Source organism: Sinocyclocheilus rhinocerous, unplaced genomic scaffold, assembly GCF_001515625.1.
Source record: "Sinocyclocheilus rhinocerous isolate Xijiao unplaced genomic scaffold, SAMN03320098_v1.1 scaffold742, whole genome shotgun sequence".
Classification (NCBI taxonomy): Eukaryota; Metazoa; Chordata; class Actinopteri; order Cypriniformes; family Cyprinidae; genus Sinocyclocheilus; species Sinocyclocheilus rhinocerous.
Genome location: NW_015641116.1, coordinates 1,702,099 through 1,717,270, shown reverse-complemented (window position 1 = coordinate 1,717,270; position 15,172 = coordinate 1,702,099). Strand labels below are relative to the sequence as shown.

At 37.6% G+C, this 15,172-nt stretch overlaps 2 protein-coding genes across 3 annotated transcripts; both read right to left on the bottom strand.

Moving 5' to 3' along the window:
- Window positions 1–763: 763 nt before the first annotated feature.
- eif4a1a (eukaryotic translation initiation factor 4A1A) lies at window positions 764–7,107 on the bottom strand. The gene is made up of 11 exons (XM_016571273.1): window positions 7,042–7,107; window positions 5,545–5,593; window positions 4,899–5,031; window positions 4,446–4,585; window positions 3,881–4,049; window positions 3,615–3,724; window positions 3,082–3,225; window positions 2,642–2,779; window positions 2,472–2,561; window positions 2,095–2,174; window positions 764–2,009 (listed from the first exon to the last, which is right to left on the bottom strand). Exons 1-11 carry the CDS (start codon window positions 7,062–7,064, stop codon window positions 1,865–1,867), a joined length of 1,221 nt encoding a protein of 406 aa, XP_016426759.1. The 5' UTR covers window positions 7,065–7,107; the 3' UTR covers window positions 764–1,864.
- A 1,036-nt stretch (window positions 7,108–8,143) lies between these two features.
- LOC107754702 (uncharacterized) lies at window positions 8,144–13,768 on the bottom strand. Of its 2 annotated transcripts, XM_016571271.1 has the most exons (11): window positions 13,575–13,768; window positions 12,206–12,928; window positions 11,743–11,895; window positions 11,304–11,415; window positions 11,024–11,171; window positions 10,874–10,921; window positions 9,766–9,843; window positions 9,347–9,484; window positions 9,086–9,169; window positions 8,914–8,964; window positions 8,146–8,693 (listed from the first exon to the last, which is right to left on the bottom strand). In XM_016571271.1, exons 2-11 carry the CDS (start codon window positions 12,888–12,890, stop codon window positions 8,583–8,585), a joined length of 1,608 nt encoding a protein of 535 aa, XP_016426757.1. In that variant the 5' UTR covers window positions 12,891–12,928; window positions 13,575–13,768; the 3' UTR covers window positions 8,146–8,582. The 2 variants fall into 2 exon arrangements, with proteins under 2 accessions (XP_016426758.1, XP_016426757.1); XM_016571272.1 differs by lacking the exon at window positions 9,347–9,484 and having other exon boundaries at window positions 8,144–8,693.
- Between the last annotated feature and the right edge of the window lie 1,404 nt (window positions 13,769–15,172).

The following is a 15,172-nucleotide window of genomic DNA, read 5'->3' as shown; positions in this document are numbered from 1 at the left end:
ATTCATACAAAATTCTTAGCCATCACTATAAATCTTTGTGAAAATTCAATTTAATTAGTAAAAATGTATAACGATTGTTTAAATATGGCTGGCTGTGGAACAAGCAAGATTCCATTAGTTGATAATTTATTGATATATAAAACTGGATATTGTGTCTTTAAAAAACATTAGCATGACAAATCAGACGGTTTTATATGACTGATAAATATGCATCAAAGGTGTAGGTTAAAACGACGCAATTTATATAGACGGACATTTGTACATGCAAATTAAAATGTTCTTTTTAAAAGTATACCCGACCCCAAAATGAAGATTTGCTGAACATTTAAGCATCCTGTTTCTTCAACACAGCATTTCACAAGACATTGTGGATTACTTTTTGATGTTTTTAATCAACTGTTCGAACTCTCAATCCTGACAGCTACCATTCACTGCAGAGGATCCACTAGTGACCAAATGACAAACTCAATTCCCATCGCCCTTAATTACTGATTCAGCTAATACTGAACGTTTTTCATGTCTGCCATCTAACCCTACAACTGATCAAACAGTTTGAATGCTGAAAGACAGTGACTGAAATGTTGATAAAGCAATAAAAATAGCAAAAGGTATTCGACGTTGAGCTTCCAAAGGGAACGGAGTAAAACAAGTTCAGCCAGGACAGGATCCATGAACTTACACTTGGGAGTTCTCACATTTGTATCAGATGAAACCATAGACTTACTGTAACTTAAACGCAATTAACTAGTAAGAGTCAACTTAGGATGTTAAAAATGGGAACCTTTATTTCAGACCATTAAAATAAATACTATGCAGAGTCCAATGTAGAAAACATTTAATACATGGCTTCTGTCTCAAAAAGGTTAATAATCATCACATTTGTAACAATAAATTTGTTTAAAAAAATAGCACTGACCAATGTAAACCCCACATCCAAACCAACCCAACAAAAGACAGGCATTTTTTGAACAATGCAAAGATATGATCTCTATACACTCTACTACTGCAGTTTGGTCCTTTACATATTTAGACCCATCCAACACAGTTTAGTGAGGTAGGTTGTAGGAGCAACACTCCCCGATAGGACTTTGATGCAGAGAAATCTGAGGCAATACAAAGGTGGGGTGTTAACCAGCCATACCAAACTCATTTCCAACGCCTTCAGCCACCCATCCTGCCACAGTAAATCCTATTTACAATAATCAAAAAGCTACAACCACACACACAGGATAACACAAGGGATGTAACGAGAATTAGACCAGAAGAAAATTACTGGTCTAATTCTAAATGACCACATTTTGCAACTTTACAATCTGGTTTGTTCTCACAATCCAGCTTCCTTTTGGACTGAAGCATCTTACAGTACTCAGATGCTTCTGTAAAAGGAAAATGGCAGTGACTAAGACTTGGAACAAAAGTCCAAGTTCCCCATATAAAACACAAATAATTGTATTTTACATCCTTTGCCCTGTGTTACAAAAAAAAAAAAATCCAATGTTAAACAGTCACATCTCAAAAATGGTTAAACCAACACTATCAAGAAAAGCAGGACATGTCTTCAATCCATTATGCCAGTCAGTGCATTAACATTTACACCATACATGCAAATAAGCCCTGCAACTCCGCCTCTTGATCAGTAGATGGCACTGCTCAAAAAGGTCAAGATTAAATGAGCCTTAGGAATATTGAGTATTCATTCTGAATAATTGAGTGATGTGACCGCCATACTGGATTTATGAAAAAAAGCGCCCCCTCAGAATTAACAGTACTTGATTTGTGAGGGAGTTGCATGAAAAGAGATGTGGGATGGAATGAGAATAAAGAGTGAATGGAACGGGGGGGGGATGGGGGATGAAGCAGGGTCTTAGATCAAATCCGCAACATTCATGGGCATTTCCTCCACAGTTGTATTGTAGAAGGTCTCAATGTCTCGGAGTGTGCGCTTGTCATCTTCAGTGACCATGTTGATAGCAACACCCTTTCTGCCAAAACGGCCACCACGTCCAATTCTACACAAATAAAGCACTGTTATTACACACCAGCCAGAATTGCACAAATCAGTCAAAGATAGCAGAAAGAGCTTTGTTGACTTACCGGTGGATATAGTTCTCCCTGTTGGTTGGAAGGTCATAGTTGATTACCAGGGAAACCTGCTGCACATCAATGCCTCTTGCCTTAAAGTACATAAAAAATAAATTAAAAAAAAACAAGACTTTAGTAGAGATTCAAGAACAAAAAGACAGTCAACTAGCAACCTAAAGATACTTAAAAGCACAGACTCTGCAAGTGTTTGAAACAAGTGTGAATGTCAACTGCTTTATAGTCGTGTTGAGGGACTTGGCGGCCCAGGCACTGTGGAGAGCAGTTAGAATAGTCTCCCAAAGACCTTCTTAATACCCATCACAGCACAGAAAGCTGGTGGAAGAGGTATCCTTGGTATCATCTCAGAATTGTGGGTGAAGGTTGCTTACCAGTAGGTCAGTAGTGATGAGGACTCTGCTGGAGCCAGAGCGGAACTCTTTCATGATGACGTCCCTCTCCTTCTGCTCCATGTCACCATGCTATGAAGACAGTACAAGAAGTTCATAAAACATGTAAAGATATATCATTTAACAAATGTCACGATATGTTAGTCACTCACCAGCGCAGAAACAGTGAAGTCCCTTGCATGCATTTTCTCAGTCAGCCAGTCCACCTTTCTACGAGTGTTGATGAAAATGACAGCCTGAGTAATGGTCAGGGTTTCGTAAAGATCACACAATGTGTCCAACTTCCACTCCTTAAAGATAGAGAGAAACAACTTAGCGCCAAAAAAAAAAACTCAGCTCTGCCACTAGTTGGTGCTGTTTTCAGACTAAAGTCAAGATCATGTTCACAGAGTCCGGCAGGCTCAAATGCACAGATAAGCAAAACACTCATCAGACACTGAGCACTGCAGGGAGTCTGGGATCAGTTGACACGCATGGGTATCATCACAAAACAGCATTACAACTTCAGTAACAAATGATTGTAACCTTGGACAAATTATAAATAAAGCTTTGATACAAATATTCCTTCCTTAACCCTAAATTCTCCACTCACCTCTTTCTCAACATTGATGTAGAACTGCCGGATACCCTCAAGGGTCAGCTCTTCCTTCTTAACTAGGATACGAATAGGATCTCTCATGAACTTTGAGGTCACCTCCAGCACCTCCTGAGGCATGGTGGCAGACAAAAGAATCACCTGGAAACGGTAAAAACGTGCACACGTTACAGCTTACAAAATGAGTCAACACTAACCACAACCTGAAGATGCCTATAACATGAAAAGGTAAATTTACAGTCACCGTGATCATCTTATTGCAGTAGATTTGACCAAGACAGACATAATTTACTGCTATGCCAGCTTTCATCTCTCTTGAAATTAAAATACACAGCAATTAAAAATGTATTTAGGATATAAAATGTCAGCTGCTTAATAGTCATGAAGAGGGACCCATGAGCCCAATCATAGTGGAGAGCAGTTACATTACTCTACCAAAGTTCATGATTCCCATCACAGTACAGAAAGCTGGTAGGTCAGGGACTTTGGTGTGGGTACCAAGACAATCAAACCAAAAAGGATTAGCTCACCTGAGTATCTGTGGCCAACTTCTGAAAGATCTCATAGATTTGGTCCTTGAAACCACGGCTTAACATTTCATCTGCCTCATCCAGTGCAAACATCTTTATATATTTGGGAGCTGAAAAAAAAGAAAAAAAAAAAAAGAAAAGTTGTCATTTCAAGCCATTGCCATGCAGAATATTAAACCTTTAAGTAACAACTCAATTAATAGAACAGGTAGAGAAAATGGTAGTACAAGTCTCAATTAAGACAAGTGATTGTCACCTGCACTTACAAAGATATCTGCGGTTGAGCATGTCAAACACACGGCCAGGGGTTCCAACCACTATGTGGGGCACATCAGCCTGAAGCTTCTGAACGTCATTACGGACATTGGTGCCACCAATGCAGGCATGGCAGGTTGCCCCCATGTAGTCTCCAAGAGCCAGCACCACCTTCTGAATCTGAGGAAGACAAAGACATTTTAGCAATAACTAAAATAGATCAACTCCATTTAACTGGATCTGAAAAACCACCTGTGCTCATGAGTCACTGCAAAATGACTAGTCAATCATCTTATCATCAGAGATTTATGGCAAGTATTTGTGCCCATACCATGAAACAGTCTTTTCTCACTGTGTTGAGCTGACTGGGATGAATATGGCATTCAATTGTTCTGCCCCTAACAGATATAGGACTTTGTGTCACTAACAGACACAGCCTTGCCCATTTAATAGGGGACATGCTTATAAAACTGAAGTGTTTGCCACACTTTGTATTTTGTGTCTCCAAAACCTCCAACAAAAAGGCAGAATCAGTACAAAGTGCTACAACAAACCTGAATGAGTAATGGTTCTCACCTGTTGGGCAAGCTCTCTGGTAGGAGCCAGCACCATAGCTTGTGTAGCCTTCAGGTCCACATCAATCTGCTGCATGATGGAGATAGCAAAGGTGGCGGTCTTTCCTGTGCCAGACTGAGCCTGTGCAATGACATCATAACCTACATGCACACAAAAGGCAGAAAATTAACAAATGCCCAATCAATCACATGGAGTTTTACTCTGGCTGTTACAATTTACAGTACCAAGGCAGCTTATGCCCATACCATGAAACAGTCTATGCCTCACTGTACTGAGTTGACTGGGATGAATATGGGCTTTATTTAATTTGCCCTTACCAGATATAGGTCAGAATGTCACTGACAGACACTGCCCTGCCCAATTAATAAGGGTGTGAATAAACTGATCTTATGATTCCATTAATTAAGTGACTAAAACACAGATAGACTATTCAAGAAATTAAGTTTTACATACCCTTGATGCAAGGGAGAATTGCCCTCTGCTGAATGGCAGAAGGTTTCTCAAAACCATAAGCATAGATTCCTCTAAGAAGAGCTTCTCGCAGGTTCATATCATCAAAACTATCAACAATCTCCTTCCAGTTGCTCTGTAAAAAAAAAAAAGAGAAAAAGATTTAGAAAAACACACACACACACACACATATATATATATATACATAAAGAGTGAGAGAGAGAACTGTCATTCCTATGTAATTAATTCCTAACATTAAGAGGGATCAACGCTACACAAGCTTTGACAAGTATCTGTGCCCATACCATGAAACAGTCTTTTTCTCACTGTATTGAGCTGACTGGGATGAATATGGCCTTCATTTGCTCTGCCCCTAACAGATATAGGACTTTGTGTCACTGACAGACACAGCCTTGCCCATTTAATAGGGGACATGCTTATAAAACTAAAGTGTTTAGCACACCTTCTTGGAAAGGTTTCTTAAAGTTTGTTACTTTCCTCTATGGAAAAGCACCAACCTGTACAGTGCTACAACAAACCTGAATCAGTAATGGTTCTCACCTGTTAACAAAACAATTAAAGGTGGTTTAAAAAAAAAAAACCACCAATGCTTATACTGTATGTGAAATGGCTCTTATGAGACACCAACCTCAATGACTCCATCTGGCTCCATCCCCTCAGGGCCATTATCTCTGGGTCTGAAACAAGACTTTGTAATTAGTATAGCTTTTATGTAAAACTCATTTCACATTCGCAATTGTGAACTCAAATAAAATAAAATGCCTCAAGAGCACATTTTCACAATACCTTTAACTAAACAGTAGATTGAGTGGATTCTAACCAATATTTGCTACACCCAGTCCCTTGTAGTGCAGGGGAATTGCCTACACGCACACATCCCATACATGTACATCTATTGTTAAATGTCTAAAAGACCTACTTTAAAAGAGAAGTTTCACGCAAAAACGAAAACTTACTTAAACACGTGACTTTGCTCTATGGAACACAAAAGTAGAATGACAGCCTCAGTCACCGTTCACTTTCATTAGATCATTTTCCATAAAATGAAAGTGAACAGTGACCGATCATTCGGTCTAACGTTTTCTTTTGGGTCCACAGGGAAAACGTCACACCGGTTTGGATGACGATTTTGATTGTAATCATCTGCAATATCGATAAAACAGCGTTAGTTTTAATTTAAACACAGACATCGTAACCTCGTCGTAAAATGCCTGAAGTGGCAGCCATTTTCGCTGAGCGCCATTATCAACGTGGCTCCACTAATTCACAATGACGCGTCGGTAACAATAATCGATCACTAAAATGTAGGATTTTATAAAAAGCGATATAAAATTAGCATGTGCGTCACCACAGTATTATACCAATACATAACGAAATTTATTTTTAGACAGTATACTAGTAAACTTTTCAACGACATTGCTTCCCCTTTTCTTAAATAAATTAATAAAATAAATTTGTCTATCAAATTATATAAGTTGTAATTATAAAAAAGGCCTATCGGAGGATAGGCCTTGGGCCTACACTGCCAGACCACTCCATTGTCTCGCCCAGGAAAGGCCATGTGCCCTACATATTTTCTCATTTTTAGGCCTACATCTGCAAACGAATCATACTTATTATTACATGGCACTAGATACGGAGTTCTCACGTAAAGTATATTACAATAAATCTTTAAAATGTAGGTAATCGGCTTAAAATGAGGAGAAGGGAGCGACCATGTGCCGCATGGACGCGCCGGTCACACGAGGAACTGAACGAGCGCGTGAGACACGTTGCGTCACAAGAACCGGCATTCTAACGGAACGTCGAATAGACGTTACAAAACCCATTTTAAAAGACTTTCCAACAAACATTACGGATATAACGTAAAAATAAAGTGACTGGTACTTACACTACCTGGTGAAAAAAACACTTTCCTAAAACATTTTAACGAGGCGGGAACCAGAAAGAACGAACGTACCAAACCGGCTGATAATGTTAGCTTTTGAATCGCTGATGAAAGACAAATATTCTGTATTTTCAAACAAATCATATGAAATCAACGACATTGGCTGAACATTTAAAGTAAACGGCAACCATTTACACAAACAGGGGAAAAAAAGAGTCTTCGAACACGTTATCTCACCTATCTTCATGTTCAGACGACATTATTACAAAGGACTGTGGACTGGCGGAAACGCGCAAATACTTAAACCGTGACGACAACCAAATCTCATTGATTGGACATCGTCCCGTTCAGTCAGATTATACACCCGCCCAGCGTGATTTCCCATTGGTTCAGAAACGATCGGTACCGCCCTATTATAAGCGCCTGTTTGAAGACGTCACGAAAAATCTAGAGGGAAGTTAAACCACAACTTTGCCTTTTCTCTAGGAAATTTGACGTTTGGTTTTCCAGAATATACTTTTTTAAAATGACCACCGTGACGACAACCAAATCTCATTGATTGGACATCGTCCCGTTCAGTCAGATTATACACCCGCCCAGCGTGATTTCCCATTGGTTCAGAAACGATCGGTACCGCCCTATTATAAGCGCCTGTTTGAAGACGTCACGAAAAATCCTAGCTGGAACTTAAACCACAACTTTGCCTTTTCTCTAGGAAATTTGACGTTTGGTTTTCCAGAATATACTTTTTTAAAATGACTTATGTTTTAATGAGTAAAATAACTAAATTAATAACAATTAATTTGCAAAGTGCAAACCATTTTTTCAGCCCTAAAATTTGAGGTTATTATACATATTTAAAAAAATGTGAAAGTGACTGAAGTAACAATATATGAGCTATGAGGACGTATTTGTTAATGGGATTTTAATAGACTGTAAAGGTACTTTCATTATGTTAATGTGTGTCTTACTAATTTATTTATTTTTTGCTTTCGAACTGTTGCTAACTGTACTTGAATTTAAAAAAGCAAATAAAAAAAACGTTGTTACTATGTCAAATACTAATTTGCTCACTTCCAGAAAATACAGTCAGAGGTAACTCTTCCCTTATTACCCAAGAGCTGTTTTCCTGTACATAAATGTTGCAAGTGAGTCATTTATGATTCACAGCTTGTGTTGCTAGTGGGTCATTTAATAGTCCATACAAATATGCTTTGAGGAAAAACCAGCTTACTGGTATCATTTCCAGTTTGAATAAGGGCGAACACAGCATAACCTGAGAACACCTCACTGACACGTTGATTCAGTAACACCACTTCATTATAAATCCCGGCCATTTCATAATATCATGTTATCATTAATTGCAACGTGACTCACAGAATAATAAGTGTTCCGATGAATACACAGATCATTATTTTCATAAGATGATTTATTAAAAACAAAACTGCAGACATGATTTGTCACTTGCTTTAAGAGCACAGATACCCTCATGCCAACATTTCGGATCAGCAACATCTTTATGCACAGAACAAAAGCAAAATCTGAAACGGAGTGTTCCTTTTAGGCAGTATGTCACAAGGGCAAGACAGGCTATCGACCGTAAATCACCTCAGATCTCTCAGGCAAGATGTTGGGCTCCAGTACGAAACCAAACAAAAAAGTTATACAAAATAAAAATAAAAGTGAGCGAGGATGAAATATCCTCAGTGTGAAGTCTCTCAGGCCATTTGGACAAATGTATATTTTTCTCCACTGGCTGTGCAGTCTTTAGACAAATATCACAGTGAGAGCTTGCAATAACACAGTTCTTTGTACATAAGTCTCCTCAGTTTGGGCATGTCCTGTTGACTGAAGCTGAAGGGTTGACCCAATGCGAGACACTTGCAATACTAAAGAAGAGGTGGAGAAAATAAAAGGTAAATCTTTTGTGTGTAATTGATGAAAAGACATCTCAAACAACATATGTTCTGACAAATGCTTTATGGTTTTTAATAGAGCTTAATGGATTTTACTTTGGATAAACTGCTATAAATGTACAGTACTGAGTCAGTTAATCTGATTCTTATCAACCACCCATAAAACTTCAGAATGAAGTTGGTGTATATATACCTGCAGGACAAATGCACCACAGTCACTGTCATTATTCTGTCTGCCAACATTCTGTAACATAAAAAAAGAGAGGCTCTAATAATTGTCAATCAAACAACTGAACAACATTAGACATTACAAAAAAAGTCAGGTAGCAATTTATGGTAACAGTCACTGCAGTGACTGGACTCACCATTTTAAAAAAACCTTTCCACCCTGTGCAAAAGTCTCTCTTCTCTTTTATCATGGCTTCTGCCTGAAGGTATTTAAAAATATGCTGTGGAGAGAAAAAATGTCACTTAGCTGAGATAAATTACAAACACAAAAACAAAGGTTAAGAATTTATTTTTTTTATCTAATGTTTTAGACATTACACACAACTTTAAAGAAATTTCATAACTTTTAAAGAAGTTTTTGACTGTGCATAAAACAATATTTTTTGTAGGGCTTTTACTTTGGGGCAGCGGCGATTAAGGGTTCGCTGAGAATCGAAGTACGTGATGAAGCGCTGTTTAATATCAACCGAGACCAGTGACCAGTGCACTTCTAAATGAATGGGAATCAACAACAGATCCTTCTGGAAGATGTCCACCTGAAACATGTTTGTACTTTTATTAATAAAAGCATAGTTCTGCTGATTTGCTTTAAGGATTATTACTAAAGAATGGACCCATATAAATTAATCATTAATTAGTACATGATTATGTTATGCACATACGAAGATCATAAACTTCTAAAGTGTGGGGTCAGTAAGATTTTTCTTTTTAAGAGATTACCGATAATGCAGCAAGGACGCATTAAATTTATCAAAAGTGACAGTAAAGACATTTATAATGCATTGCAAATAAATGCTGTTCTTATGAATTTTCTTACATTCTTTGTCCACCGTTTCACTCCATCATAACCTTTGGTCCTCAACTTGTCATAAAAGAAACTGTTAAAGAAGTGCACCTAAAATGAAGGAGATGCCATTAGATATAACAGAAAGCACTGAACACAACTGAATACAAATTAACTTTCCCCAACAATCAACAACAACTATAAAACTGACTTACCAACTCACAATAATTTGTGTCTAAAAATGTTCACTTTATTATATACATTGATTACTGAACAGTCCAGGATCCATTTGTATTTCACAACCTTTGTTATTAAGGTTGAACTAGGATCAGGTTAACTAATATGACAGAATAGGAGAATTACACAGGAGAAATGAGAAATAATTTTTACTTTTACTTTACTTTTAGTCATTTATCCAAAGCGACTTACAAATAAGAAAAAGTAATTAAAACTAAAAGCTAAAACTCTATAAATACTATATATATATACACACATTTAAGAAAATAAAAGAAATTAAATAAAAATAACAAATGCATACAACATTTCAAAACTAAACATTTAAATGAAAACAAAAAAGTAAAGCTAAAAACAATTCAAAATATTAAAAGAACAAAAGGTATGAGTATAATAATGATTCTAACATAACACTAAGCCAAACACCAAAAAACAACTACATATGTGTATGTACAGCCACACACATATACATATACATGTACATATATATAAATACATTCAATATATATATATATATTATTTCATTTCCATTTTGTATGTTGAAGTACTGAAATAACTCAAATGAAATAAAACTAAAACTTAATAAAAAAAACCTATATAGACATAATAAAAAAACTAATAAAATGACAACATGACTACAACTGTAACTAAAACTAAAATAGAAAACTAATACAAATCAAACTACATTAGTTTATCAGTAATCCTAAAAAAAATAACACTGAGCCAAACACACATGCTAAAATAACAACAACTTACTGATACATAGTAAGAAATGGTTATAAAAAAAACTGAAACAGAAGTGAAACAAGTAATAGGAAAGAGGAGAAATAAAAAGCGATACTTATCCTTTGCCGGTGTCCCTGCCCGGATATAACTAAATAACTAAAAATAACTAAAAAATAATCACCTTTTCAGGCACCGAATCCATCACAAGGTCTCCATACATGTTCATGACCTTAAGAAATCAGATGTGTGCATAAGAACAATGTGTGCATTAAGCTGGACAGATGAAAAATGAATGGAAAATAGTGCTGTGCATTTATAACTCAAAACTGACCTGGTCATTGAGCCAATTCTGTCCATAGAGGGTGCTGAGATCATCCATTGTGAGAACATGACGCTTGTAATTCACCCGAAACCCTTTCACCATGGCAGTCCCTGGTGATCTCTGGTAGGACTGAATTAAATGTTGCACCATGACTGTCCTGTGGGCACATGGTAAAGAAAAAAAAAAAACTTTAGTTCCTTCCAAAGATGCATATGGTACACAATAAATGCACAAAGACATAAACAACTGAAAGAAAGAGAGTGTATTTGAGGTTGTGCATGTGTGAGACCTGTGTGGCTGAGTGAAGTCCTCATTGAAGATGCCCTGCAATTCCTCAACAATATCATCTGAATGTACAGGAATCAGACTTCCATACTTTTGAAGGTACTTGTCAAGAAGACCTGAGAAATAAATAAATGCATGCATGAGGAACCACAGAGTTTTGAACATGTTTTCCATTTAAACACCAAATTAGGTGAGAAATTTCATTTGTCTACTTAAAAAGGCAGTCTGGATTATTCAGAAATAAAATAAAACTAAAAAAATTGCCTTAATGCCAGTTTTATGCCAATAGCTTGAGTATAACATCCACTTTAAACTGCAATCTTGGCCTAAAGTCCTATATTTTCCAAATATTAATCGCTGGACATACTTCCATATCATAACCAAAAGAGATAATAAGAGATTGGATGTATGTTTCTACAGCTTTTAGAGAACAACAGTTCTACCTTGGACATAAGACCTGTGCTCCTCTGTAAGGGTCATCGCCATCCTCTGAGTGGTGGGCTTCAGGGGCATAGAAAGATATTCCTGACCACCACTGACTGTTGAATTTGACTGAGAATCCCCATGATAACCACTGAAAACAGAGAAATTGTTTTCTGTGGAGAGAAAACAAACATATAATATATTGCAGTTCTGACTATAATTCTACTTACTCTTAATCAGTAGTTTTCAACAAGTGTGTGAGGGACCCCCTCCGAAAATAATTAATTTCTATTATGTTACATTATTGCCTTTTTATTTCTACTCACTATAGTACTGTACTGAATACTGATGCATTTAAAATATAATTTATATTATTTTAATCAATCAGTCATTCATTTATTTAAATCAAAGCATTCCCTTGCGGCCCCCATTCCCCAGATTGAAAACCTCTGCTCTAAATAACGAGAAAAGGAAAAGTCTCACCTGTTTCTCTTCCACTTGTCTCCAAACCTGTTTGTGATGAGCCCATGGTGTCACATCCCTGCTCATCCAGTCTCTTGCTGGCATAAAGGCTATACTGGCGCCACCTCCTTGCCCGTCGATACCCTAGGGTGCTGGCCCACTGGGCCCGCTGTCTCCACGCTTTCCAATTCTGCACAAGCCGGTTGCGTATCCTTGCACTAGACCGCAGTCCTCGCCATCGCTTCAGCTTTTGCTGTCTAAGTCCACGAAGCCGAATCCAGAACGGCTTCTCAGGAAAGTCTCTGGCTTGGAATTTGGCCTCCCCTTCATGCAAGGACACCTGCTGCCGATAATTATTAGCGAGCATGGCTTGCGGTTGTGATTCAAATGGCATTTGCCAGTCTTCCACTTCATCTTTCTCCTCCCATGGAACACATTCCTCATCTCGTTCTTCTTCTTCCATATCTTCTTCATCCTCATCAAAGCCAGCTTCTTCATCAACCTCTACCGGTTCAATGTACTCTCCAGTCCAGACTTGTTCCTTGTGACCTAGTTTGAGGTGAATGGGGCTGGTAGCATTAGGAGGGGAGTTTGGATCCATTAGAACACCTCCCATGCCCCCAACACTGCTGGCTTTCTGGCTCACAGTCAAGGAGAGTTCACCTTGCCAGCGGTTCTGGGCCAGGCTTCCACCGCTGTCTCTCATAGTCCACTGGCAACCTGCTATCTGCGCCAGCTCGCCGCCTGCAAGAGTGAGAATTAGGGTCATTTCAGTGCCTTGAATTTTGTTTAAGGTGCAGGCAGGTAATTTGCACAGTACAGATGTGTTACTTGTTACTTATAAGACCAGTAATCAGTCAGTTATATGGTGACTCGCAAAGTGAAGCAGATGTTAGCTACCATACATATCTACTTTTGACATTTTAAATACATACAATAGCATATTTTATATACAGTTCTCATTTACTCTAATTTAAACGCATCGAATACTGGAGCAGAACAATTTACACAGGAAGCAGGTATTAGCTTTATTAGACAGTATGCATTGTCAAAGTAATTAAATTGTCTGTGCTCGTTTAACCAAACACGATTCATGAAATTTGCAGATATATTCATGTTCAATATATTCAGATATATCCATGGGCAACTGTAAAATCAACGACTAAATGAACGGAGAACATGTCTCATGCAGCTTCATATCCACCAAGCCTTTCAAAAGCCATTTCATTTCTTGAAACAACTCGTGTTTAGTGCGTTTTGCAATGACGGTAGACGTTTAATTCACGGTTCCTTTGGTATTTTTCGCTTGTTGGCATGTGCAAATTTGCTAACTAGCTTTCGAGCTAACAGCTGCCTACAGTCTATTCAATTGTGCTCCCATATCACTCACCTTTTTCGCGCAGTTTTACACCAGTGTAAGATAATAGCACACACAGCAGCTTCGCCTTTATTTTCCACGAATTTGGGGCAGATAAACCAAATTGTGCATAATGAGGGTTTCCACCTCAATCAATGAATATAGTCGCGTTCTTTGCACGAAAGCGTAAACAGCAACGCCGCGCGAAACTAATGACATCATTGGCCTCTTCTTCTTCTTCTTCTTTTGTGTTTAATGGCGGTTGGCAAACCAGCTTAAGGTGCATTTCCGCCACCTACTGGGATGGAGTGTGAGGCCTCGATGAACGAATATATCATATACTACTAATAAAAAAAACTTAAAAAAAAAAAAAAAAAAAAAACTAAATTCTTCTAATCAAATCTGTATCTCTCAGATATTTTAGAAGAAAATCATAAACCCTTAGATGTTTCTGTGCATTCTGAAATATATTCATAACTGAAATGTCATTGATTTCCATATCTCTTAGTTTTTCAACAAGTTGCTTTCTTTGTCTATTATATGCCTCACAATGTAAAAGCACATGTTCAACTGTTTCTGTTATTCCACAGTAACTGCAGCTATCTGACTCACTTTTTCCTATTATATACAATGAATAATTAAGGTTAGAGTGTCCTATACGGATCCTGGTTATAACAGTATCTTCTCTTCTGTTTCCATATACCTTTCTTTCAATCCCCACTTTCTGCATCATTGGCCTCGTTGCAGATGCTGACTGTGATGTGTGTCTTCTTCTTCTTCTTTTGGAGTTTTATGGCGGTTGGCTAACATGTGATGTGTGTCGTTCGCGAACTGCTCCTTTAAGTGAACGATATGAGTCGGCTCCTGGTCGTTTTCTACGACGGCTCTCAGCGATTTTTTAAAACTTTGTTAATACAAGAGAAAATAATGGGATGTTTTTTGCCACGCGCACTGCTTGTACTGACTTATTTTGCTTTGATGTGCATGTGATGATTCTCGCTCGCGATTGGTCGCACGCACGCACATACACACCAACTGATTCAACGCATGCACAATGTGACAATGTTTCAGGGTTAATAGATACATAACGATACAACTGTGTTTGATGCTTCTGCTTTGCACACTGTAATTTAGTTTTATCTGTTATATGGCACACCATGTGTTACATTTTGAGAATGATTTGTTTATAATAGTTTGTGTTTTGGATAGTTCACTACCCTGAGAGCACATACCCTGATACATCACATCTATTTAATGTCTGCGTTTACATCTGCAATATGTCTCTAAGACGTTTGCTATCAGATGTCTTGAAGATGTTTATGTTTTAGAATGTATGTAAATCAGATGTTTTTACACAGCAGATGTTTCCCAGAACAAGAGCTCTTTAGCAGACATCTTAGAGAAATAGCCTACTTGTGCAATCTGGGTAATAGCGTTCTGTAGGCTAATAGTGTTTTATGTTTTTACATAAATTAGGTTTTTGGTTTTTATACCAAAATAATGTAAAATTATGGTATTTCGGAAAGGTCAGAAATATGACAAAATGATTTGAATTTGAATTGTGTAAATCTGAATTATATAGGCCTAGTGTAATTTAACAAAACGGCATATTATGTGGCGTTTTATATTTT

What these genes read in the sequence shown, in the direction of transcription:
- eif4a1a (XM_016571273.1), bottom strand. Translation starts at nt 7,064, where the DNA reads ATGTCGTCTGAACATGAAGATAG. An exon ending in TCATCACTACTGACCTACTG is followed by an intron (nt 2,175 to 2,471) that starts GTAAGCAACCTT and finishes ATGTACTTTAAG; the next exon opens with GCAAGAGGCATTGATGTGCA. An exon ending in AGGGAGAACTATATCCACCG is followed by an intron (nt 2,010 to 2,094) that starts GTAAGTCAACAA and finishes TTATTTGTGTAG; the next exon opens with AATTGGACGTGGTGGCCGTT.
- LOC107754702 (XM_016571271.1), bottom strand. Translation starts at nt 12,890, where the DNA reads ATGAGAGACAGCGGTGGAAGCCTGGCCCAGAACCGCTGGCAAGGTGAA. An exon ending in AGAATTGGCTCAATGACCAG is followed by an intron (nt 10,922 to 11,023) that starts GTCAGTTTTGAG and finishes TGATTTCTTAAG; the next exon opens with GTCATGAACATGTATGGAGA. An exon ending in GTGGTGCATTTGTCCTGCAG is followed by an intron (nt 8,694 to 8,913) that starts GTATATATACAC and finishes CCTCTTCTTTAG; the next exon opens with TATTGCAAGTGTCTCGCATT.